Raw genomic sequence first — 24,678 nt, forward strand, 5'->3', positions numbered from 1 at the left:
TATACGCCTTCATGTACGCTCACGTGATAAAGTATGTATCTTAATAAAATTTGCAAAAGAAGCTTTAAGCTTAGGAAGTATTTAAAACCCTATGTTCGAGTGAAAACAATGCGCACCTGAGCAGATGATCTGGATACTGGCGCTATACAAATATATGTTAATAAATATAGATAAATTAAAGGAAAGCAATTATTTATTTCACTGAGTTTTGTATTTGGACTTGTGACCTCTAAACGTTATAAACTTTAAATTGAACTGAAGTGAATATCAGGGTACGAGTTCTATAATAAAATATATGCCTTAACCAATGAATAGATTACATCTCTGATTCACTAAAGACTCAGGATTTTATGTTAAAAGTCATTCAGATTTCACTGCAGGACTGCTGGTCGGTTACAAGGAACATGGATGTGTTTCTCAAGCTCTTCTTCGCCAACTTCAGCCTGCCATGTTCCTCCTACACGACAGCCCCTACCGCCACGTGGTGCGTCCTGCGCTGTCTGGACAGTCATCTACCCTGCAACTCTGTCTTCTACCACAAAGCCAGTCAGCAGTGCTGTCCCAGCACGGAGGTGTATACGCAAGACTCCACATCACTCGTGCCTCGTGACGGGACTCTCTACTTCGTCCAACCACGTGAGTCCGTTACGTCAGTATTTGTGAGTGAGTGAGTGGGTGGTGTTACGGTTAAAAATTTTCCGTGACAAAAGTACGTAAGAAATCCCCCTGTGAACCAGGAAAACAGAACAAAGACAAGTCATAAACGTTCTAATTATGTATTATTATGCAACGAGAGCCAGGTATGTATACAAAGTCACAAGTCAATAGTCACAATGCTGATTACAAATTCAATACAAATGAGACAAAATCTAAGGCAATGGATCATAAAATATAAAGTACAGCAAACTTACCAAAGTCTGAGTGCGAGAAAGAACCAACTATGCAGAATGTAAACACAGCGATCGGTCTGACAGCGGATAATGTAGATTCAGGCGTTGACGAGTTTTGATTATCAAGCGTTGGCAGTGATGTATATCCTCCAGTTATGTGAATGTGCGTCGCCCTCAACACGGCAACTACCCTTTTCATATATACTCAGTCATTTCCCGAAAGTTCGGGCACATACGACAATCGTCAACACTGTAGAATGCCCTCGAATAAGTCTCTTGGAATTAAACACATAGAAAACTAACAGCAGATACTTTCCTGAAAACCAGAATCCTGACCATCCATTAAACGAAATGTGACCCATCATAATTATTATTCAAAACACTAAATGTTGTGACCAAATAATAATTATTACTGAATTAATAACAAAATATACAGAAAATACACAGTCGTAACAGTGGGGTCGAGCGAGTAAGTGCATGAGTTCGCATGTGTGAGTGAGTAAGTGAGTGAGTGAGTGAGGCTATAGGCCGCTTTTAGAAACATTCAAGCAATATCAATCAATCAATTGTTTTATTCTCAAATAAACACGCTTGGTAGAACAAGAGCTAGTACAAGTAGATTAAATTCAAACACAAATGAAACAAGTACAGGATAATAAACAGTATATATGGATACAAAATATGAAATAAGATCCCTGCTAATAGTTTATGCTTTTTGATAATGATAAATTTGACAAAAATCTTGATAAACTGATAACATCAAAGCTGAGAGTAGCAAATGTAGGGAATCGAACCCTGGTCTTAAGCGTGACGGGTGAGCGATTTAACCACTAGGCTACCCCGTCTAGGCTGCCTTTGAGAGAATGGGTCTGGACACCCCCTGGAAAAGTATCTACATTGTGCCCCGGCGTTTCTAATTAGTGAAGAAAATCGTAGATGTATAATACTACATGAGTGTCAAACCGCTTTTAGCAATATTCCAGCAATATCACGGATGACGACACACACCGGAAATGAACCTCGGACCTCGACAAGTGTAAAAACACGTGGGTAATAACTTTTCTATTTTTTATTTTTATTTCGTCAAAGCAGAAGCATGGGTAGACGAACATGCCTAGTGACATATAAACGCCGCTCCGGTACATTGTAGCTGGCTACATTACTGGAATAATTTGTCAACAAAAGAATAATACTGAGACAAAATAATAGATAAATGATTGAATAATAAATATGTTCGTTATACTGTTGCTTATACCTAGCAACGAAAGGAGAAAATCAAATTTTGTAAAACTTACACTGAATTTATGTGGAGAAGTGATAATCACTGGGCGCGCTCAGGAAAAAATGACCGAGAATATCATTGCGTTCTATGGTTAATAGTTTGAATGAAACCTGCAGGGATTATGTCCATTTTTCAAAAGAAACCACCTGTTCTATAACTTTACAAGTTTTAATCCGAGTAGAGAAGTTATCTCCAGATATCAACACAAACAATGAATGATCACAAGATCCCCTATTCACTTGGCTTCTACTCATTATAGGCAGGTCCTGGGATTCTCCCTTATAGGTTTATTTCAAAGAGTAGACAAACTGGGGCAAACAGTCATCTATGGAGGTACAGTTCATTATTAAATTTAGGGGTGCTCCATTATATGTTTAGCTTCACGAGTAGTCAAACTTGGAGTAGTCATACTGGGAGTTGTCAAACTGGGAGTAATCATGTACTGAGAACAGTCATACTGGGAGTAGTCATAATGAGGAAATACCAGTCCAACACGGCTATCTGCCCACTAGAGTATGGTGCTTGCGACTTCCGGTCACTTAGGTATTGGGACAGTCATAACGCAGAGATACGCTTTGTTGCCCTGTTACGTGTAGAATCTGACACACAGGGTAGTGCTCGGTCAATATCCTATAGAAAAATATAGGCATCATTAAGAGAGAGTTTTAGTTTTATTTTTTATTTTAGCAATCTTTCATCAGGGCGGGAGACACCAGAAATGGGCTTCGCACATTGTACCCATGTGAGGAATCGAACCCGTTCCTCTGCGTCACGAGAGAACGCTTAAACCACTAAGCTACCCCACCGCCCCTGAATCTTAGAATAGAAACAACCAAGATTATATCAGAGTTGAAAGGTTATTGTTATATACATAAGTTCTGTTATTGAGGTTCATATTGAAGTATGATGTAATGGACTCAAAGGTCATTTCTAAAAAAGCAAACACTGACATAGACACTCATTCACAGTCAGATTATTTGCCAAAAAACCAAAAGATTTAACACAGGCTGCTTAAGATGTATGCAGTGTTAACGCGTTTTTTCTTTGTCTCTCTTTTTCAGTATTAACGAACTTTTCGTTTATTTCAGCTTTAATACCTGTAACACCAGTAATCAAGTGTCCATCGGGATCCACTTTGTTCACAACAGAGGCAGTTTGTGTTACCTTGACAACAACACAAATGTCCTGGCAGGCTGCTTATGATGAATGCGCAGGACAGTCATATAATGGAAAGTCTTACCGAATGATAAGTTTCAAAACCGAAGAGAAATACCTAGAAGTGAAGCAGTATCTAGGGACAGGTAAACCGTTATTACCTGCTGATTACCTGTTGATTACATGTTGATTATATGTTGATTACATGATTACATGTTTATTACCTGTTGATTATCCGTTGGTTACATGCTGATTACATGTTGATTACATGATTACATGTTGACTACCTGTTGATTACATGTTGATTACATACTGAATACATAACACGTCTTTATGGACACCGTTAGTCTTTGCGATGTTATCGTGAGAAAGAACAAACATGCAGGTAGCCATAATTTAAGATCTTCCCACATGCCCCAAACCCATGAAGATCCGAATTAGATTTGAACTTTAGTGACCCATGTTTTTCCGTCAGAGTCGACTAACGGTATCAAGTGGTCATGCCCGTTGACTTGGTGACACGTCATCGTGTCCCAGTTGTACAGATCAATACTCATGTTGGTCACTTTCGTGTCCATACTTGATTTTATACAGCTATATTCCAGCTATATGGCAGTGATTTGTAAATAATCGAGTCTGGAAAAGACAATCCAGTGATCAACAGCATGAGTATCGATCTACGCAACTGGGATACGATGACATGTGTCAACCCAGTCAGCGAGCCTTGACCACCCAATCCCGTTAGTCGCCTCTTACGGCAACTTGGGGACCACAATGGAGCCAACCGTTCTAATCTAAGTGTTATGTTCAGAATTGTAAATTCACTTAATGGCATTCATTTGTGTACCAAATATTTCAGACATCACAGGGGTTTGGACAAGTCTGAGGTACAGTGACAGCAAGTGGAAGTGGTATGATGGTACGGTTGCTGCTGTTCAACCATGGCATGGTTCAGAACCCAATCTATTAGGCTCAGAGTTGTGTGCCGTTATATACAGACCAACGAGTTGGACCATGCATAATAACTACTGTTCTGTGAATTGGAATGCAATGTGCGAAGTTTCAGCGCTTGAATAATGTGCGTCCCACGTGATATTACGTTAGATGATAAAAGAGACAAGCTCCTCACAGCTTCTGCTGACAGATTCCGACCAAACAAAGAAAATGTGTGTAGGAAGGAATGTGTTTATGTATACCTGGCGCTGTTCTCATTAAGAAGAACGAGAGGGACAAGGAAGAGATGGCACTTCTTTATCATGAGGAAGACAATGTTTCGGAGTATATAATTACTCCTTCATCCGGTAAATGAGAGCATGTATGTATGTACATGTAAGAACAAGAAAAGTATTAAGACAACGAAAATGGAGGCTAAAGATGGAAGCCAACGGTTCACAGGCGTTGATGTGTGATTTACAAAGGACACCTAGCAGTTAATAAGCACTATTCTTGTCCATCCTATGGAATTGTAACGTGAAGGGTCAATGAGGCCATTCTATTCTATCACATTGTAACATATTTTTCATACGATGCCCAAGGGCAAAATATCACTTTTTCAAGGTGATGTGACGGCATGAACAATGCTATGACGTCACATTTCTCCTGTGACGTTCGGTTCTACACGCGACGCAGCTTGTAGCCAGGCTATGTTTGAAAGTAGATTTGGGTTTGTTTTCCTAAGTTTGGCGACCTCGGTCATAAATATAATGTTATATTCGTGCCCATATTATACTATGTTTACGACACTTATGCCTAAATATCGGTATATATTGTTCTGTCCTGTCACACTACTGTTTCGAGACTGTTGTCGTCTCAAATCACAAATCGTACGTGTTCTCTTTTGACTTGTTCTATTTTGTCACACTGCTGCAATAAGGGTTCATAGCCATTGTTGCAATAAGGGTTCATAGCCATTGTTGCAGTAAGGGTTCATAGCCATTGTTGCAATAAGGGTTCATAGCCATTGTTGGAATAAGGCCAGGGTTTATAGCCACAATAGGTCATGTGTATTCAAGAACCTTTCTCAGTAATATAAGGTATTCTGCTCATTCCGCATTTGTTGTTACATTGTCCAAAGGTTGTGCATTAAACGCCTCGGGAAGGGAATGAAGATGGTGTTTGCCAAGTCAGTTGGAAGGGACGTTTTCGGGGAACGTAGGGTGTTCTATACAAGGGAGGATATAGGTCCTAACATCGTTACCAAGCAAACGACTGTCTTCATAACGATGTTAGAGCCCACACCGAAACGTCGCTCTCCCTGTATTGAATAAGTTGTTCATCCATATATTGTCCTTTCCTTTTTGACCCAACTTGTAAATGCCTCCCAATAAAGTATATCAACAACAATTTGCAGTCATGTATTGTAAAGTTTGACACTGTAATGAGCTCTATTCTGTCAGTACATAAACAACATCGTGTTCTCCAGTTATGTTGTAATATTGAACTACTGATATGTATTGTTCAAACTGTAACGCGAATGGGTTGCGCAGCAAAGAGAAAATGACAAGTCTTCTTACATGCGAGCGAAGCGAGCAAAGGTTGGCAACGTACTTTCCTCGTTTCGATTCGAAAAATATTTTTCATGTCAAAATAAAATATCGCCACCATCAAAAGCATACACCCATTTCTTCACTGGGTTGTGCTCTCACATTTCCAACCCCATGTTGAACAATTACTCACGTGAAATATTTTTTATTCCAAGAATAGATCCGAGATCCGAGGAAAGTACGTTGCCAACCTTTGCTCGCTTCGCTCGCATATAAGAAGACTGGTCATTTTCTCTATGTTGCGCAACCCCATTTGCGCTACAGTTTGCCTGGGTTCAAATCTACCACATTATTTTGTATTAAATTATACACTCGCTATATCCTTCACAATACACTGTCCTATTTTGTCAGATTGTAACAGTGAACTATTGTATCAGATCGTCACATATACCTACTGTACTATGCGATCACATTGTAACATTAAGCTATTGTTCTATTCTGTCACACTGTAGCATTAAATGATTGTTATTGGTCACAAACAATTTGTCTGCCTACCCATTCGACGGATGAAAAGGAACGTTTCATTGTCTTATCGAGTCATTTAAACGTGCACCCAAAAGCCGTTTGTCTAGGATCAATGATGAAATCAATTTGTTCACACCCGGTTCTAAATATGAGGTCATGCACTCAACACGGTTAACGTTGCTTGCACAGTGAACTCCGCAACTGCATGAAATCAATTACCGGAGTATCGGGGACCGTCCAGTGCTGGGATTCGAACTACGGACCTTCTGATCCACGCGCATGAAGATCTGGGTTTGAGTTGATCCTCGGTAACCCATGCTTGTCGTAAGAGGCCACTAACGGGATCGGGTGGTCAGGCTCGCTGGCATGGCTGACACTTGCTATCGTATCCCGGTTGCATAGATCGACGCTCTTGCTGTCGATCACTTTCGTGTCTGGTCTAGACTCGACTATTTCCAGACCACCGGCATATGGCTGGAATACTGCTATTGCTGAGTGCGGCGTAAAAGTAACCTCACTCACCATTCAGTAGTAAGCATCATATCAGAACCTTCAGACAACGGTCCTACGCTTGACCTACATTCTGAATCATGTTCTTGACATGACGTGAATCGCACTTACGTCCATCCATTCTACATCCCAATATATAAGATCATATGGCATTTTCTGATCACCGCATCCTAGAATTTCTGTATCACCTGTATGCATGAGAGGACTTTCTTATAACACGTGTTGTCATCATTTTCAGAGATGTGTGGTTTTGATCCCCAATGTTAACGAAGTCCGTTTCTGTTGCAAAAGCGAATCCAGTGTGTGTGTGAGTGTGTGTTTGTGTGTTAGTTATCGAGTAACTATTGAACTCGCAATGGTGTGCGCCCACCTCGACCCTCACCCCCTTCCCTTTCTCAAGAGTATGCTTCCCTCCTTTTTAAAAAAAGCCGTATCCACCCTTGTGTTATGCTTGAATATTGCTGAATATACTAATACTTTCATATCGAATATAAGTGTACAAACGTTATCATTTGAAATGTTGCACGAGTGTAGATGTTTTCAGTTGACTGTACCTTTATGTTTTGAAGCGTGAAAAAAGTCCCGGAAATGGAAACCTCTTAGGATGCATACGAGCTTAATGATTAAGCATGAACAGCTCTGGGATACCGTATACTTGGCAACCTTTCATCCTGATCACAAAAGGAAACGTATGCCATTCAGGATCTTTCGTTCAGCTCAATAACACTTGAAATGAAACTTTTGAAATCGAACTCTGTGAGGTTTCCCTCCGGAAAGTTTAGAACGTTATTGACATGTACCTAAACGTCACAGCGTCCCCTCAGATTATTCCGACTCCTCCAAGGATAACAGGCACTACACTCAAGAGAATCCGGATCTGTTTCAGCATGTAACAATGAAGCGAGAAGACAGGGACCATAACTCACAGAGAAGTCGTTAATCATCGCCACAGGGATAGGTCAACTGCGAGCCGGCGTCTGCTGTGACTACAGCACAAGAAACGACAAAGGTATAAGAGATGATGAAAAAGCGATTTTAGAGGCCAAGACGGGACATCGCTTGAATATTTTGGCCAAGCGGACAGATTGCTTTCCCACCTTCAGTTATGGCCGTCAGAAGGCGAGAAAGCAATGGGGCATGTAAGTAGGTCACGACTCTTCGAGAGACATTAATACTTCCGGTGGCAAACAACTTTTCACAGCTTTTCTAACGGCCTCATGGTTGTCAGCTGACAATAAGGAACCGATAATCCATGCAGGAATAACAACTACAATGTATGTTTATAAACTACATACGTAGAACAACACCTTACTATAATACGGTGGTACCATTCAAAGATTGATGACGGCGTAACAATCCAATCCGAAACGTCGCTCTCTGCAATATACAAGAAGTTGCTATCCATAAAGACAAATGCTTCATTATTGACCAAACAACGTCTAGAATGCAGATCAAACAATAAACATATTTAAGACATTTTCGATCGAAAAGCGGTATAAGGAAATATATACCCATGGAATATATATACCCATAAGTGAACAAATAAATGTACAAGTGTTCATGTATAATTTTCGTTAGCGTTTCTTCAGACGGTATGTATAGAACTGTGAGTTGAATTCTGGAAATGAATAAAGGAATACTAGCACTTTCACGTGTTCCCTTATTCGTTTCTATGAGTATATAGTTGTGAATGATATTTCAGTATTCCGTTCCTAGTGTTCAAGAATTAATAAAGCCCTAAGAAGTCGCGTCTTTAAAGCAGAGACATTTCATTAATCTATCTGTATTGTTAAGGGAATGGACACAACGCATACGAGTAACATTTGTCTTCAAAGTATATTTTCTCCATGATAATTATAAATTGTCAGACCGAATTCAGACGAACACGCAATCGGAGTCCAAATCTGAGCGATTATCGACTTTGGAAACAACAGGAAGCAATGGCTGATTATAGTGACAACTCTGTCAAATCACAATTTATATCATTCCAATTCATTGATCCTGGTCAACCAATGAATATACTTTTCCCTTTTTAAGATTCAAGGAATCGAACGGTGCAAGACGTACGGCTGATCGAGTTTGTAGTCGTTGGCGGAGTTGAACATAGATGATAGAGAAATGATTTGTTTTCAATACCGTCAACTCAAATACTGAATAACAATACTGATGATAACACAAGAGTGGATGAGTGAGTGAGTGAGGGAGGGAGGGGGTGAGAGTGTGTGTGTTTCGCTTTCGCCGCTTTTAGCAATATTCCAGCAATATCACAGCGGGGACACCAGAAATGGGCATCACCCATTGTACCTAATGTGGGGAATCGAACGCGGTCTTCGGCGTGATGAGTAATAGCATGAGATATACACATCAAGATTTGTCAAATCAGAGAAGTGAGAATATTGCAGGGCTAGTACTAAATACAAACTACTTGCTATGCAGGACACGTTGGGTTGAAGAAGTGTCAGTAACCATGGGAAAATAAGTATTCTAAATAATGATTAGGTAAACAGGTTTCATATAATTTTAGAATAAATTGCAAGACATCTGTTAAGAGTAATTTTCTACCAAATGGCACAATTTCAGACATGACATCTGTCACAGTTTGAACGTTTCAGCAAAACCTGTTCTCCGCGAATCACACAAAGAAGGCGACATGCAACTTAAAGAGAACAACAATGCTTAGCCTGTGGAATACTGCGCGTCACAAAGGGAAAGTTAACTAGTTGCGGTATCATTGGGAAACTTGGTTGTTGACATTTGTAATCATAACCATTATGCATCGATGCAAATGGCCCTTGAATGGGGAAAAACATGGTTTTTATGCACTTTGAGGACGGTTTCCTCATCCCGATATGGGTGTTAGTCCTCGAACGGACCCAAGTACCCGTTCGAGGGATGTACCGAACCTGTTGATAGTTGCTATTTCCTGGAGGATCCATTACATATGCCGCACAACGTGTATTAAGCTTTCTAAATCCGAGCGGTCTCACTCGTATCAAGTCTTCTTTTATTAATCTCCGATTAATATAAAATACGTTAGAACTACTTAAGACCATGTCATAACTGCAGATGACTCCAAACGAGGTACGGCAAACCAGTTTATGAAACTGGTTGTAAGGAGCATTCACTATCTCTCAAGAGCACGTGCACTCACATTTCACTCGTGCAAGAGCAGCACATCAACGCGTGGAGAGACAGTGTGCACGTCTCTAACACGTGGCTTCTACACCTTGATACAGTGTAAATATCGAGGTTAAGATCAGTGTAATGTTCCTCTTCTCTGATGTATTCAGGATAAATGGTCTATAAGTCTTTGGACAAATTACAAAAAGAAATGTAAATAGTATTATGACGTCTAGCATTCTGCCCATGGCGACCAACAATCGATCCGGCACTCAAGGCGTGATGCAGATACTTGTATTGATATATTCATGTAAAATGATACATAGTGAATTAAGAATATCATTTATATGATTGAAAGAGCAATGGCTATCCCCTATGTCGGGGTTTAGGCAGCATTACCTGAACTAAGAAATCACAGGCTGCCCCTGTTTGATGAGGCCGTAAAATATTCGCAATGCACCTGGCTCACTGGTTACACCTGTTATGTTCTTTGCGCTTATTCAGCGTAGTTCTGTAATGCACAATGAGGTTGATGTAATATCACTTCTGTGCCAGACCGGCAAACTTTGCTAGCGGCAAAGCCTTGTTTTGAGATTTCCACAACTGGTAGGTTTCCGTGTGTGTTTGCTAGAATTAGAAGGAACATAGTGTTGCAATATACAAGTGCTTAGACGTATCAAATAATACTGATTAATATTTATTCATCCAGACTTTCCAGACCATTCATCTGGACTGGTTATAGCACTAAGTTGCGCAGTAGGACGGAACAAAGTAAACAGGAAACGAGATTGGTCTGTAATCAGTGTTTTGACCTCTATCTATCTTTTATATCTTACGAGTCTATTTACATGTACAGAAGAAGTACTCATCAGGATCTAACATACACTCACGCTTCAGACTGTGACACTCACTTTCCGTAAAAAATATATAAAACTGGGTGGTGCGTCAGTGAGTTAGTGTATGATTCAGGTTAACTAATGCAGTAGTTACAAATATCAGTACTTCTATACTGTATCAGTACACGAAAACCTTAATACTTAGTGTTAATATAAAAATTATTCTTCAACGGTACCATCCGGGTTTCAGCTATGACGTCATTCTGACTTTTATGATAACATCCTTGTAATGCTAGTTTTAATTATCCAAGGGTAACTAGGGCTTTTTTTGTTTCAATGGTTGAAGTACAGGACAACTTTGGATATTTCTTTGGTTTTAAGCGTTTGCTTTCTTTGTTACATAGAAATAGAAAATTCTCTCAGTGAGTACATTGTATTTTCAAATAGTCAACTTGATCGTTTCAAAACATGTAAGCTGTGGCTATACATAAAATTAGGGTAGTAGGGTGTTTGGTAGTAGCAGAGAAGAATAAGCATAAAGAAGTCTTGAAATTGTACAGGCAAAAACAGTTGTCTGTAGCTTGTCTGCAACATGTTCATATTTCCGAAGATTGTGAGAAAAAGATGAGAAACTAATGGAGGCTAGAATGCGTTATTGCTCCATTTACAGCAGAGGGGTCGCTATCCTATTTGAAATAATGTTGAACATACAATACATAAGGATTGTTAAGACAAGAATGGAAATTATATTATATTAGACACTAACACTATTAACGGTATAAGGGTGACTCTAACAAATATATACGGCCCCAATTCCCCAAATCCTCTGTTTTACGCATCTCTGTTTAAGAAAATTACAGACATGGGCAATGATTCTATTGCGATATGCAGCGTCTTATACTTGATCCACCAACAGACCGTCAAAACTAGAAACACATAGCTCAAGCCCGCAACACTGTTTCAGACAAACTTGAAGAACTGAATCTTATGGACGCATGAAGAGAACTAAACCCAAATATGAAGAAATGCAGATGGTGGTAAAGGAATCCACAAAAGCCTAGATTGGACGTTTTCTTAATTATAGAAAACGTATTTAACATTGCTTGAAAAGACACAATGCAGTTCTACAAATCAGAGTCTGACCACTCCGCTATTACCCTTTCAATGTCTACATTTCAAAACAAAGAGAAGGGCCGTGGATACTGAAAACTGAATACCTCTTTACTAAGAAATGAAGATTACATCAACGTAATGTCAGACTTACTGGAGGAAATGAAATTAAAATACGCACACACTAAATACACAGCCGTGGAGATAAAAGAGATCGATGATTAAAGAAACATTAATCCTGCAATCAGCGTTCAACTGTTGCTAGAAACAGTTTTGATGCAAGTCAAAAATCTAGGAGAAAATCTATATTGTTTGCCTCGTTCTTGAAGGAAAGTATTGCCATCTTTGAGGACGAAATGAGACACGATTTTCAAAATGCGAGCGACTTTCACTAAACTATCCTGGATTAAAATAACACTTGAAAAATTAAAAGTAGAAATAAGAGGAATTGGAAATGGAATCCAGTGGTACAAAGATGATGCAGTGGTACAGTGTAAAAGATCTCTATGACGAATGTGGACTAATTCTATTCACAAACCTAAAAACATCTTAGTACAAGGTACCATACTTGATCACAATCGTTTATTTCTTACCACCCCAAAGGTATGGAGAACAAAACTGGAAAATGTTAAAATAGATTTCTCTCACATTAAATCTGTATGTCCTAGGAACGATTTTAATAATCAATGTAAAGGATCTAGATTTCTTTTGATAAATTCATCTCAGCTACCAGCTTCCTTAATGCTTGTAGAATATGGGAAAAATTCGTTGACACTTCTATAGACTGGAAGTGTATTTTTGTCACGATACAAAAGTGCCATCAGTGACACAAAACTCTTAGATTTCCAATACAAGTTCTGACATAGAATAATGTATGCCAAAAGGAAACTACTAAAATGATTGGACGACTCCTATTTGTAGTCTTTCTGTAGGTCCGAGGCGAGCATATTGACCATGTGTACATTTCATGTCCATGCGTCAAATCCGTGGTAGGGTTTTAAAAGCTATGTTGATTCAATATTCGGAAAACATTACATAATAATAATAATTGTTTTCCTTCCTGTGCTGACAATTTATTGACTCAAATGATCATTCTAGCATAAACCATGTGTTAATTCATTTAACATTACCCTAAAAGATGTCTTCACAGCAGAAAAAAATACATTGCCATTACAAAATGATAGAATCAGTCTTTTCAACAGAAAATGGAATGTATTGCAAAACACGCTTTAACTATGATGTCCATGTCATATCTATTGCTATTTGTATATGTTTAGTTCAGCTGGCCTAAATGATCAGCTGTTCCTACCATGGTCAATGTTTGTCAATGTTTGTCAATATGCCAACAGATGTCAATTCATCAGCTAGAGCTGCTTCGTTCTGTTAATACTGTATCTTACTTTGAATGTACTTTAATATTGTATCTCCTGAGTTTAATATGAAAAAAGAAAAAAAGGAAACAGACTGTGATGTTTCTAAAACATGCTTGGTTATTGCCTTGGTTAATGGTTTTTCGCCAGAGCCACATGATATCATACGACAGTATTAGCGGAATTTTGCCGTTAAGCAGTCCTAGTATTGTAATCCATCAGTATATAACCTTGATTAGGTTTAAAAGATGGTAATAGCCATGAAAGCCTTAGGCTGCTACACAGGTCGGTTCACTCACAAATGTCGAGAATTACTTTTAAGTGAAAGTTTCGTCTTTGGGTAGAAAGGAATGTTGCATTTTACATTGAAAGGGAGACCAAATGAGTTGGAAGCTTCAGTGTTGCTTACTCTAGGGCGTAAAGATTGCAGAAATGGCGGGATGTGTCTCTCTTCTTCACATTTTACAGTGAAATGATTATCTAGACTGCAGCCTGACTTAGTTGACGATGAAGACAGGGATGAAGGAGGGGCATGAAGATGTGATAAAGACTGAACCATCCATTTCCGCCATGACGGAATTGACGATGAAGAGCTTAGGAATGAATCATTATGTCAAGGTGTATAGGATTTGTCATTAGGTGTACTGCCTGTGAAAACTTCACCTTCTGCATGCGGCTTCGGGATATGCAATGAAAGACCTGATTTCCAGGCAACATGCTGCATCCGAAATTTTAATACTAGTAATCACAAATATGTTAAAGTATGAAATAGGCAGGCACAGCCAGTTTGTGATGCCACGATCAGTTTCAGTAGAGAGGTAAATTGATGGAGAAATACAGACAGAAAAGTACAATGTTAAACACCCATGGTGCACCTATGAAGGCCCAGTCACGTTTTGCTTATGATCATGATCATTGAGAGCTGCTCGCAGATGACTAGGTGACGGCTTGCCAATAGGACAGCAAGAATTTACCACGCCATCAATGGCAAATGTTGAACGTCAAATATATCAAGCTTAACCTTTTGATAAATAGCAAAAGTATTAAAAAGCCGATTGCAACCTTTAGTTTTGTTTGGTGACAGATGGATTATTTAGCAGCGCCAGTGAATAATTTCACTGCTGTCATGGCAACTATTGTAAGAAAACTATATTTCTTACGATGCAACATATGTTTACTAGGGCTGAGACCATACATCAGATTATCGATGGATTGCAACTCTTGAGTCTCCGGTAGCAATTCATCGATGGTAGAAACGAAATGATTGCCACAGTTTGTATGCTTTCCTTAAGGAGCCAGGCTAAAACTGGCCAACGGCGTTATAGGGTCTGTAAGGAAGTCATAGTACTTCGCGAGATCTTAATTAGTACTCCTGGTGGCAAACAACGACCACTTAGTCCGGTCTGATAAAGTCGTAATAGGCAGTCGCGCAGCTTGGAGTCAGGCCTGGTTCTTCAATATACCCATGTCATCGGAAGTAACCTGGGTCATATCTCGCATTTCGCAAGTTGACAAAGAGAGCCGGAAGCTAACTTGGTACCGGACGCAGCAAAGTCCATGACTTACAGGCCCTGGTGCAGTCACATCCAGCGTCATGTTCTATGGTTCTATGTTGCACATACTATCGATACACTGGTAATTTTTCTACCATCGATTAATAATTGCTATTGCACACTCAATAACTGCAACCCGTCGGTAGTTCGATGCATCGTCACAGACCTACTATTAAATTATGGTTTAGGTGACACATCCTTGATTGGATCTCAAAGAAAAACATATAAAATACATAACACGGGTATTCATACCGTGCTGAATTCCATGCTTAATTTACACTCAAAACGCTACTATATCACGAAGAAACTAAATATACATGTGATCGATTGTATCAGTTGTCTCTCCATAGCAAATGAAGTGGCTGGATATTTTGATTAAATACTATAATATGTTCCAACAAGAGAGGTCTTTATACAACATTGTACAGCATTTGAAAGTTATAATAGAGGGGACTAACGGGATCTGCTACCAATCGCATACCAGTAGATAGATGTTTATGATGCTGATCACTGGATTTTCAAACCGTCATCATGTATGTGGAATACTGCGGTGACAACCAACCAACCAAGTAACTCTTTCTACCAATTTCCTGAATCAACCCATGTAAGTTCAATTACACATGCATCCATCGTTGTATCATCTACCTGAAGTTTCGACATGCAAACTATGTTCCTCCAAACATATCTCTCTGTTACAGTCTTTAATGATTTGGAAAAGTATTGGTTCTTATTGCAAGTCATGGCATTGCCTGTCCCACGAATCACATTGGCCCTTCATCAGATACGCCTTGCCATCCTTGACATTATAAAATCATGGCAAAAGAAAATGAACACTTTTATTTTGAGTTTTTGGCAAAGTTGTTCAAGTTAGTAAAATTCTTTTAGACCGACGCTGACTAATCATGCTCTCAAACACAGCATGTTGACTGTGTAGAGTCACGTGAAATTGCGATATATGGCAAAACGTGGATCTCGAAAATGTTCGTCGAAAATTGGTATAAAAAGGCAGCGAATAGGGGGCCATACATCTCAGCTGACAGAAAACCACCGTTATGCCTAACAGTGTAAGAGCGAGAGAGGGCCATTTGTATGAGGCAGATGATCGCCAACAACAGCCATACTGCAAGGGCCATGAACTATACACGTTGTACCATTGGCAACACCAAAGACAGGTCACGATCAGGTAAGCCACGTGTGACGCCCCCACGGGAAGACTGTCCTCTGCGTACTCTTCATCAACCGGGTTATCGCCTCAAAGGAAACGGCGCCAACGGCTTCACGACATGTCATCAGTCGACGTACCATGCAACAGGTATCTGAGCTCAATGTTCTCTGCTTGGAATGGCACTGACCCTGGAACATCGAACATAGATTACACTAAGGACTGTACGTCGCTGGCTGGTACGAAATTGTCGCATGTGAGAAGGACTAGCGCCGAACTGCGTCCAGGAAGTCCATCCTTCTGGAAGAGGCGGTGCGATGGTGTGGGCAGGAAATTTATGGGAATCAACGTACACGATTGGTCGTACTACGTGGAAACTTGAACTTTCAGAGACAGAGATGGCATTCTTCAACCTGTGGTAATACCATTTCTTCGCCAGCGCCAGGCCCCACGCAGCGCAAATTGTCCAGAACGTCTTGAACACCCAGAATACCCAAGTTCTTCCATAGAAAGGAACGCTCGCAGGACGTAAACCTTATAGAGCACTTGTGGGATCACATGAATCGCCAGGGGAGAAGAAGACCACGCCACCTAGCGAACCGACAAGAACTTGCAGACGCTTCCGAATGACGCCATTAGTCGGCTGACCACGTCGACGAGACGGCGAGTCTGGGCGTATATTGCTGCTAGAGGTGGTCATACTCGTTACTAAGGATTTGTATGTGTGACCAGAGACTTGAAATGACTGAGGCATTCCATTATTCACTCTCGTATCTGTGAACTGTGCTGTTCCTACCCTTCTGTCCATTACATGACACGTGCTCTTCATTTGTGAGGAGTTTCTCATAAACACTGCTGGTGCATTGTCCCAAATGCTGGCTTCATTGCATGTTTCACTTTGCGTTTATCAGTCATTAATAAGAGTGTTCGACACTTTAAGGTCCGTGGTAGAATAAGCCATCAGGAGTCCATGCTTGCCATAAAAGGCGACTATGCTTGTCGTAAGAGGCGACTAACGGGATGGTCAGGCTCGCTGACTTGGTTGACACATGTCATCGGTTCCCAGATGCGCAGATCCACGGTCATGTTGTTGATCACTGGATTGTCTGTTTATATAGCGGCGTAAACTAAACTTACTCACCCACTAACAAAAGTGCTCAATTTCTTTTGCCCACTAGTTTATATCGACCTACGCAGATACTAATGATGTCAATTTTTTTCACTTGTTCCAAAATGCATTAAAATTCCTGGAAAATAACTACTTGCTTTAAGCTAACAAATATACATCATCTGCATTTTATCCACAAGCAAAACAGGTAAGATGACGTACTTCTACTCGTGACGAGCGTCTACTGTACGAGTAGCTAATGGGCAACTGCATATGCTGTTTGTGTCTAACATCTGTGTCTACAATGAAATCGGTGACTCATTATGTAAGCGTGTGCTTGTCAACGGAAATGTAATAACTGTTTCATGTTGAGGCCATAAATCATGACAATAACAGGATATATTCCTGGTGAAAATACAACACGGGCTGAACTGAGAGTTATATATTACGGGTCTGTCGCTTTCATGTCAGACATTATGTTAAGATAACCTTGAATCAAATGCTTCAGAATCTTATTCCGGGATAATGCTCAGTTTGCTTGACAATAACGCCCATATTACTTTACTGCTCCGTGATGGTCCCGTTAGTCGCCCCGTTAGTCGCCCCGTTAGTCGCCTCTTACTCTAAGAATATGTTCCTGAAGACCAATTCTAATCCGGCTGTTCGCGGTCCTTTTCGGTACCTTTTATGACCGATTCAATAACTATATATATGGTCTGGATAAATGGTGATGTGATATTAGCTGCATGGTTGTTGTTAATCGCCACAATGAGAAGTATTCCAGCTTAAAGATGTCAGAGGTTTGTTCCCCTCATTATCATTCATTTGCATTAAATTTCCACTTTAGCATCCTTCCTTTTAACTGAATCTCCTCATAACTTTCTTTAGCATCCTTCCTTTTAACTGAATCTCCTCATAACTTTCTTTAGCATCCTTCCTGTTAACTGAATCTCCTCATAACTTTCTTTAGCATCCTTCCTTTTAACTGAATCTCCTCATAACTTTCTTTAGCATCCTTCCTTTTAACTGAATCTCCTCATAACTTTCACACCCGGCAGTGCTGACGGGGGATTTGACATGATCCGTTACCTAGATGGGACCAATGCTGTTCAAGTCAAAACATTGATTACACAACAGTCTTTCCTGTTGACAGGTGGTTGTCCTATTGCGCAACCTAGTTCAGTAACCAGTCCAGAATTGTATAGATATATAAAGATTAGTCACTATTATTGCAACAATAGCTCCTTCTAATCCTAGCAAACACCTAGTGCAGCGTGCTCTGTCATACAACGTGTTCTGGCAAACGGAAACCTGGAAATCATGGACATGTCAAACCGAGTCACGGCCACTAGAAAGGTTTGGCTGTCTGGTACGGACTTAATCTTATACCAGTCACTTTGTACGTTACAAAAATACACTTGATAAGTGTAATGAATACACGATGGGTGTAATCAGTGAGTCTGCTGAAATGAACTCGTTGTACGACCTCTTCTAACAGGGGCAATCTAGTTGACGACATGCTGCCTAAACCTCGACATAAACTATGGAAATACGACTTTTTTTAAACTTTAAGAATAAAATCAGTTCGCAAATACCATGTAGTTTTATAGGAATTTTAACCGTAGTTGTTTGTAGTGCCTCTTATCACTCTCACACGAGAACATTCGAATCGGGTGAAAAGTAGGTCATTGTCCGATGTTGTTAATGAGGCTGATGTGTCGATTTGATAATAGGATTCGTCAAAATGGTAAATGGAACTGTCTGTTTCACTTTGGGTTTTCTGCCGGCATTGAACTACAGGCATGACTAAATTACTGTCCACGATTAACCCAGCTCACCACGGCTGTATTCTACCAATTACACATGCCAGCTGTTCCATATAAAAAGTAGTGCAATTAACATCAACATGTTTCTGATATGTACTCAGTGTCTTGATTTACAAGCAGAAATGGAGATAATGAGTGTGTGCTTATTCTTTTATATATTATTATGGGGAACTGATTAGTAGTCGAAAATATATGTGCGCATTTCTTACATATTGTTATAGTGGGAACTAGGTAACAGATGAAAAATACATGTTTACATGTATTACATGCATATTATATGTAACTGAATGTGTACATGTATTACGAACATATTATATGTAACTGAATGTGTACATGTGTTACGTACATATTATATGTAACTGAATGTGTACATGTATTACGTACATATTATATGTAACTGAATGTGTACATGTATTACGTACATATTATATGTAACTGAATGTGTACATGTATTACGTACATATTATATGTAACTGAATGTGTACATGTATTACGTACATATTATATGTAACTGAATGTGTACATGTATTACGTACATATTATATGTAACTGAATGTGTACATGTATTACATGCATATTATATGTAACTGAATGTGTACATGTATTACGTACATATTATATGTAACTGAATGTGTACATGTATTACGTACATATTATATGTAACTGAATGTGTACATGTATTACGTACATATTATATGTAACTGAATGTGTACATGTATTACATGCATATTATATGTAACTGAATGTGTACATGTATTACGTACATATTATATGTAACTGAATGTGTACATGTATTACGTACATATTATATGTAACTGAATGTGTACATGTATTACATGCATATTATATGTAACTGAATGTGTACATGTATTACGTACATATTATATGTAACTGAATGTGTACATGTATTACGTACATATTATATGTAACTGAATGTGTACATGTATTACGTACATATTATATGTAACTGAATGTGTACATGTATTACGTACATATTATATGTAACTGAATGTGTACATGTATTACATACATATTATATGTAACTGAATGTGTACATGTATTACGTACATATTATATGTAACTGAATGTGTACATGTATTAGAGAGAGTGAGCTGGCTTGTACGCCGCTTGTATCGATATCCCATCAGTAACACTGTCACTGTGAAATCTGTATAGTTTGAGAGGGTTAAACCGTCGGCGTGTTCTGTACAGATTGCTAATGTTCCACATGCACAGCTTCCGGTGGCAAATTAAAATTAATTGCTAGTAAATGTAACATACACTCATGGGCAAAAGAAAGTGACGCTATTTATTTTGAATGATATCAAAGCTGTTCAAGTTATTTTGGCGAAAAATGGCAAAACCTGCATCTTGTAGATTTTGCAAAATGTTTGTCGAGAACTGGTATAAAAGGCGGCGATTCGGTGGCCATACATCCCATCTCACAGAAAACCACCGAACTTGAGTAACAGAGAGGGCCATAGGAATGTGACAGATGGAAGCCAACAACAGCCATATTGCAAGGACCCTGAACTGTACACATGGTACCATCATCAGGCTGTTCCCGCGTTACAGGCGGAATGGCAGCACTCAAAACAGGTCACGATCAGGTAGACCACGTGTGACTGTCATTGGCGTGCTCTCCATCTGCACAACGGGGTCATCGTGGCAAAGGAAGTGGCGTTAACAGCTCCACATGTCATCAGTCGACGTACCGTGCAGCAGATGTCAGAGCTCGACGTCCTCCGCATGGAATGGTATTGCCCCAGGAACATCGCCGTCGTAGGTAACAGTGGGCAAGGACTGGAGCTGCCTGGTGCGAAATTAGTAGCGAGTGGTTTTCACAGACGAAAGTAGATTCACCATGTTCCATAATGATGGCGAGGTGCCAGCAAGGGAGAAAGCCTAGCGCCGAAATGCGCCCAAGAAGTGCATTCTTTGGAGGAGAAGGCGTGATGGTGTGTGAGGTATTTCTATGGGAATCATCGTGCACGATTTTTCGTAATGCGTGGAAACTTGAACACTCAGAGATGCAATTGTCCAGAACTTCTTGAACCACCAGAATATCCAAGTTCTTCCATGGCCAGCACGCCCACCGGAGTTAAAACCCATAGAGCACTTGTGGGATCACATGACTCGCCAGGGAAGAAGACGACAACGACACCGACAAGACAAAAAAAAACTTGCAGACGTTCTCAGGAACGAGTGGAATAGGATTCGGAATAACGTCATTCGTCGGCTGAAGATATCCTACCGACGGCGAGTCCGGGCGTGTATTACTGCTAGAAGTGGTCACACACGTTAATAATGATGGGTACGCGTGACCACAGACTTGAAAGGATTGTGATATTCCATGCTTGGCTCTTTGTTGTATCTGTGAACTGTGCTATCCCTACCCATCTGTTCATCACATACACGTGCTCTCCATCTGTGATAAGTTCCTCATAGATACTGCTGGTGCATTGCCCCATTTGCGGGCTTTTGCTTTTATCGATCATTAATGGGGGTGTTCACTTTCTTTTGCCCACTAGTTGACATCGACTGACGCAGATATAGCGCTGAGCATGCGTAGGCTGGAACAGTAAAAAAAATGCACTTGTGGTACGTGATGAGCCTTAACACTTGGGTGTTTCATGTAATGTGCATCGCCCTAGTAAAACAAACCAATAATAGCGTTTGGAACACTATGATCGTTTGTGAAACAACTTTTATCCTGAGTTTAAAAATTGAAAACATTCTGAGATTTATATGTTCCGTTAGCAAGGTAAAACGATGAGGAGTCGTAATCTTATTTTCACCTTATTCGATTTACGCATAAAAGTGAAGTTCATCGATACGTTTTCACTGCAAACAGACTATAGTTTACACCACCACTGCACATGTGTTAGATATACACATCGTGGAACCTGAATACTGAGCAACACTGAACATGTATATGTATACATGCATACATAATGGCACTGTGGAATCTGTAGAGTTTGAGAGGGCTAAAGCGTCTAAAGAGTTTTTATTGTTCCACAACTTTCGGTGGAAAATTAAAAGAATTTTGCTCTTAAAAATCAACATGTAATATCTACCCCATAGCTCTAATCCAGGATGTGTTTTTAAAATTTTATCTCATTTTGGCAAAATTCATTGAACGTGTTTGGTTAAGTACGAACAACTCATGCATCCCCTGACATATCCCGTGATTGAATGAGCCCCGATCTTAACCCTTTGGAGAATATCTGGGACATAGTTGGACGTCGGTACAATAAAGGGATCCTCCTGTACAGAACCTGGTCCAATTGGAAGCTGATTTACAGGAGGAATGACATAGACTGCCCCTTAAGAGGATCAGGAAGCTGACAGGGGGTATGAAGAGGCAAGTGCTGGCTGTCACATTGTCATATGGAGGTTAATTACACTCAGTATTGACCTTGAATATATATCCTTCAGATCAAAGGGTCGTAATTGCAGCGTTCAATCACTCTCAGGGTACAATAGCTGACATATGTAGTTTAAAGTACTTATCTTGGCACAGTGTTAGCTTTGTGCTACTGTCACAGTTTTAAGTGACCACCCTGCCACGCCAGCCTTAGCTCGAGTTTCCAACAGGTACGTTAGAACATATGTAGGACACACCGCCATGCCTTGTCATTGTTGTAAAGATAACATTATACACACCTAACTCTTCACCTAAATAAAACAACTTTGGATGTTGATTTTATGTTGTTTTAATTATAAATATTAACGATCGGAAAGAAAACGGAACTTAATCACTGTTTGTTTGTTGTTGAACATCACACTCAGTAGTAACCCAGCTATATACCTGTAAATATTCGAGTATGGACAAAACAACCCAGTGATCAACAGCATGAGCATCCATCTACGCAATTTTGATACGAAAACACGTGTCGGCCAAATCAACGAGGCTGTTCACCTGACCCCGTTAGTCGTTACTACATTCAAACATGGGTTAATGTAGATTAATTCTAACCCGGATCTATCACGGGTGATGTTGGGATCTTCAGAAACTTTGCTTTCCCCTAAGTGTAGATCCAAGACAGTTAAGAGTTTATCCGATACTACAGATGAGTGTCTGTTCTTATGCCATTAACAGAACAAACCCGATCTATTTATTTCAGCTTCGGTTACTCAGAACTATTTGAATCAACGAACCATAACAATTATCCATATAAAGTAGCATCAACTGGCAATGCACGCCAGCTACTGGGAGGAAATCAATTAACGCGTGTTTGCAGGAAAGCAGCCGAAGGTCTACATTGTCGTGGCTTTAATTATTGCAGGCAGCGCAACTAAGGCCCTCGGGGAGGAGGACAGATTAGTGTTAACGATGTGTTCTTTGTCACACAACGTGCCACGAGATGTTGTGGGTGGGTGTTTGGTTTGACGCCATTGAGTGAGTGAGTGCGTCAGTCAGTAGGTGTGTGGGTGTGTGAGTGAGTGAGTATGGTTTCATTTCTGACTCTATCAGCGTGATTCACTCACTCACCGACCGTCACGATTTACGCTTCTGTGTCAGAAGTGAGTAAGTTTAGTTTTACGCAGTCTTATACACCAGAAATGGGCTTCACACGTTCTATCCATGTGGGAAATCCGTATGACAAATGACGAGTGACGAGCCCACGCTTTAACCTCTAGGCTACCCGAGGCTACCCGACCGCTCCTGACGCCACTGACGTCAATGAGTGAGTTAGTGAGTTTAGGTTTACGTCGCACTCAGCAATCGTTTAACTATATGGCGGCGGTCTGTAAATAAACGAGAATGGACCCTCCTATCCAGTGATGAACAGCATGAACATCAACCTACGTAGTTGGGAACAGAAGACATGTGTAAACCAAGTCAGCGAGCCTGGCCACCCGATCCCGTTAGTCGCCTCTTACGACAAGCATGGGATACTGAAGGTCAATTCTAACCTGGATCTTCATGGGTCCCATCAATATCAAGGCTGGAAACACCAGAAATGGGCTTCACACAATATACCCGTGTGGGGAATCTACCTCTTCGGTGTGAAGAACGAACGCTTTGACCATGAGGCACCCCTACCTTCGTTGTCAGTCATATCGTAAATTGACATGTCCACGGGTCGCTGAAGTTAGCTCACAATCAAATGAAAATCGCGATACTGGTATAAGACAACGGGAGGCAACTCTATATCGAACTAAAGTGTCTTATACTACCCATCTATCCCGAGAAGGTTGCCTGGCAACACTTTCTGGATATAGTTCTTTAACAAATTCGCGATTCCCAGTTGCACGTGGAATAAACGATGGACACGCACTTGATACTGACAAATATATCCTTCAGATCAAAGGGTCGTAACTGCAGCGCCCAATCACTCTCAGGGTACAATAGCTGACATATGTAGTTTAAAGTACTTATCTTGAATAACACTGGCACAGTGTTAGCTTTGTGCTACTGTCACGGTTTTGAAGTGACCTCCCAGCCTTATCTCGAGTTTCGAACAGGTAAGTTACAACACATGTAGGACACACCGCCATTCCTTGTCATTGTTGTAAAGATAACGTTATACACACCTAACTCTTCACCTAAATAAAACAACTTTGGATGTTGTTTTTTTTCTTATGTTATGTTGTTTTAATTATTAATATTAACGATCGGAAAGAAAACGGAACTTAATCACTGTTTGTTTGTTGTTGAACATCACACTCAGTAGTAACCCAGCTATATACCTGTAAATATTCGAGTATGGACAAAACAATCCAGTGATCAACCGCATGAGC

General features: G+C 40.1%; 1 protein-coding gene across 1 annotated transcript; it reads left to right on the forward strand.

The window, feature by feature from the left end:
* Positions 1-380: 380 nt before the first annotated feature.
* On the forward strand, positions 381-5,038 carry LOC137287559 (uncharacterized). Its single transcript, XM_067819922.1, has 3 exons — positions 381-636; positions 3,261-3,473; positions 4,187-5,038. Exons 1-3 carry the CDS (start codon positions 405-407, stop codon positions 4,402-4,404), a joined length of 663 nt encoding a protein of 220 aa, XP_067676023.1. The 5' UTR covers positions 381-404; the 3' UTR covers positions 4,405-5,038.
* The last annotated feature ends 19,640 nt before the right edge of the window (positions 5,039-24,678 follow it).

The sequence above is a fragment of the Haliotis asinina genome, chromosome 6, assembly GCF_037392515.1.
Source record: "Haliotis asinina isolate JCU_RB_2024 chromosome 6, JCU_Hal_asi_v2, whole genome shotgun sequence".
Classification (NCBI taxonomy): Eukaryota; Metazoa; Mollusca; class Gastropoda; order Lepetellida; family Haliotidae; genus Haliotis; species Haliotis asinina.